The 2648-nt window shown below is 40.4% G+C and overlaps 1 protein-coding gene across 1 annotated transcript; it reads left to right on the top strand.

Moving 5' to 3' along the window:
• Window positions 1–1311: 1311 nt before the first annotated feature.
• Window positions 1312–2445, top strand: LOC306770980 (caspase recruitment domain-containing protein 8-like; the record flags this gene model as incomplete). Its single annotated transcript, XM_079260000.1, has 1 exon — window positions 1312–2445. One exon carries the CDS (start codon window positions 1312–1314, stop codon window positions 2443–2445), a length of 1134 nt encoding a protein of 377 aa, XP_079116126.1.
• Window positions 2446–2648: the final 203 nt, after the last annotated feature.

Raw genomic sequence — 2648 nt, 5'->3', positions numbered from 1 at the left:
ATATATATATATATATATATATATATATATATATATATATATATATATATATATATATATATGTATGTATATATAAATGGTTTTTGAAAAAAACAAAAGAAAGTATATATATATATATACATATATATATATGTATATATATATATATATATATATATATATATATATATATATATATATATATATATATATATATATACATATTTATGTTCTTTTTTTTTTTCTTCAAAAACCATTTGTTTAGTTTGAAACTATGTCACTATGTCAGAGGTTTTTGAACCACCTGTCAGGTCAAAGCTGCACAAGATTTTAACAACAACTAATATAACACCTTGATAATGATCAAGCTAACTAATTAACAACAATTTCAGTTCAAACTGGAGATTATCATCTGTGAAGGGGAGAACAGTTGCAGGACGTACTGAAATTTGTTCCACAAAATAAGCTAAATGCATCTGATAGCAGGGGTTAACTTCTTCTGGGATTTTCTCTGAGGGGATTTTAATTTTACTTTCTCTTTCTTTCAGTGAGCACAAGCAATAGAAACGGAAAGAGGCCACAAAAAGGAGGACAGTTACGTTGGGACTGAAGAAGTGAAGCAAACAAGATTTACGAAGAAGTTAAAGAATGAAACGTAGAGGCTTCTCCAAATCATCTCCAGGTCTTTGCTGCTCTTCCAGCTCCTCTGACTCTATTGAATGTACAAGTGTGATGTCCGCTGATATAGAGACAAGAGAAGAACAAGAGGGGTCTTGTTTCAGCAGAATGGCCAGAATGATCAGGAATACTGGGTCCAGAATCAGAAGAAGAGTTGATCAATCGTCTAGGTTTGGGATTAAATCTGGAAAATGTGGATGTAGACGTAGAAATAATTCCTCATCATCATTAGACAAAAGCCTTCCCATTGTAAAAATTAAAGGGCATTGTATGGACGATTTCTCTACATTAGAAGTGAGAGGGCGAATGGCCTCTCACTTCTCACATATGACCGATTAGTTCAACCCATGGCCCGCTCAAATATTTGTTTTGAAACTGATGCTGTCCCTAGGGGGACACTCATTAGAAGCTTCATTTGATTCTCTGTCTTTAGGGTCTGTTGACTGGGTGGAAATGAAAGAATCAGCTGCAGCTGTAAAACATCCAGTCACACACACACTGTTAATCCACTCCGATGTCCATGACCAGTCTCCAGATTCTGGTCTGAGTAACAGAGGAAACATTAACTTGGATCGTTTTCTCAGTTTTCCCTCACTGACAAAGAAAACATCTGCAAATAGCCTAAACTCAACACAAGCTATAAGTTTACCTGACATGCAGATAAATAGCAGCTATAAGGAGATTACACCTGAAATCATAGATGATGAAAGTGATGAGACGTACAGGTTCCAGTGCTCCCATCCAGGCCTGTACCAGTGCATGGTGACCGGCCTGGTGTTTCACATGGAGGGAGAAGGGGAGGTGCTTTACAGGACTGTTACCTGGAACAAGAGGCAACTGAGCCAACATCATAAGAAACCTGCAGGACCGCTGTTTGACATCAGATGTCAGCAGATGACTATGAGTCAGCTTCATCTCCCACACTGTGAGATCCTCTCCACAGGTAGAGGGGCCTTCCTGTCCGTCGCTCATGTGAATGATGAGTGCACCAAGTTTATCAGCCCTAAAAAGATTACAGAAACTCATGTGATCATAAACATCACAGGGTTTTCTGGTTTTGGCAACGTCAAAGATGAAGACTCTCCCCCCGACCTGGTCCAAGCCCTGGTTCTGCTGTTCTACAAGCCCCCAGATGACCCTGATCATGAACACCTCATTAATGTGTTGATGCTACCAAAAAATGTTTCTCTCAGGGATGTGCTGCAGACCAGGAAGAAATCAGCGGGAGATGAGCTGTACATAGAGACGCCTCCACGCTGTAAACTGCAGCCAAAGCAGGTTTACACTCTGTCCACCTCGCCTGGAGACGACTCAGTGGAAGTTCAGCCATCAGAAGCGGAATTTGATGAAGAGTCCTACAACAACTTCTTCCCATCGTTCCAGGTGATTTATATAATAGAGATGAGACACATTCAACTGTTTCTAAGGGACAGCAGCTCCCACAGCGTCTGGGAAAGACGAGTTTGTCTTTCCACCTCTAGACTAAAAAGATCCTGTGGATCAACCCGAGTGAATCTCCGTCCTCACGAGCAGCTGTTTGAGATACGGACAAATTTCATCCATGGTGTATCAGGACCTGTTCTCCAGAGTCTCCTGGACAAACTGATGGAAAAGAAGGTGATGAATGATTTAGAGAGGGAGGCAGCAGAGGAGACAAAGAATAGAGCAGAAAAAGCTCGATATGTTATCGGCATTGTGAGAAAGAAAGGTGAAGCTGCCAGTTCAGAGATGATTGAGTTCCTCTGTGGGGTCAACCCTTTCTTCTGTGATTATCTGGGGTTGATGTGAAGCAAATTAAAGATGAAATTTATTGCAGATCCTGAACAGGTTATGCATGTTTCCCAGCTTGGACCTGCAACTACTGGTGACCTGTCCAAGACCCTGCCTCTCACCTGATAGCAGATTCAGACAGTAGATGGACAAAGTGCAACTGCAACTGGATGCAGTACCAAGTTATTTTACACCACAGTTTCATTTACTGTCATGTATTT

Source organism: Telmatherina bonti (assembly GCF_933228915.1).
Source record: "Telmatherina bonti genome assembly, chromosome: 20".
Taxonomy (NCBI): Eukaryota; Metazoa; Chordata; class Actinopteri; order Atheriniformes; family Telmatherinidae; genus Telmatherina; species Telmatherina bonti.
The sequence above is the reverse complement of the archived record's forward strand: the minus strand, read 5'-3'. Positions and strand labels throughout refer to the sequence as shown.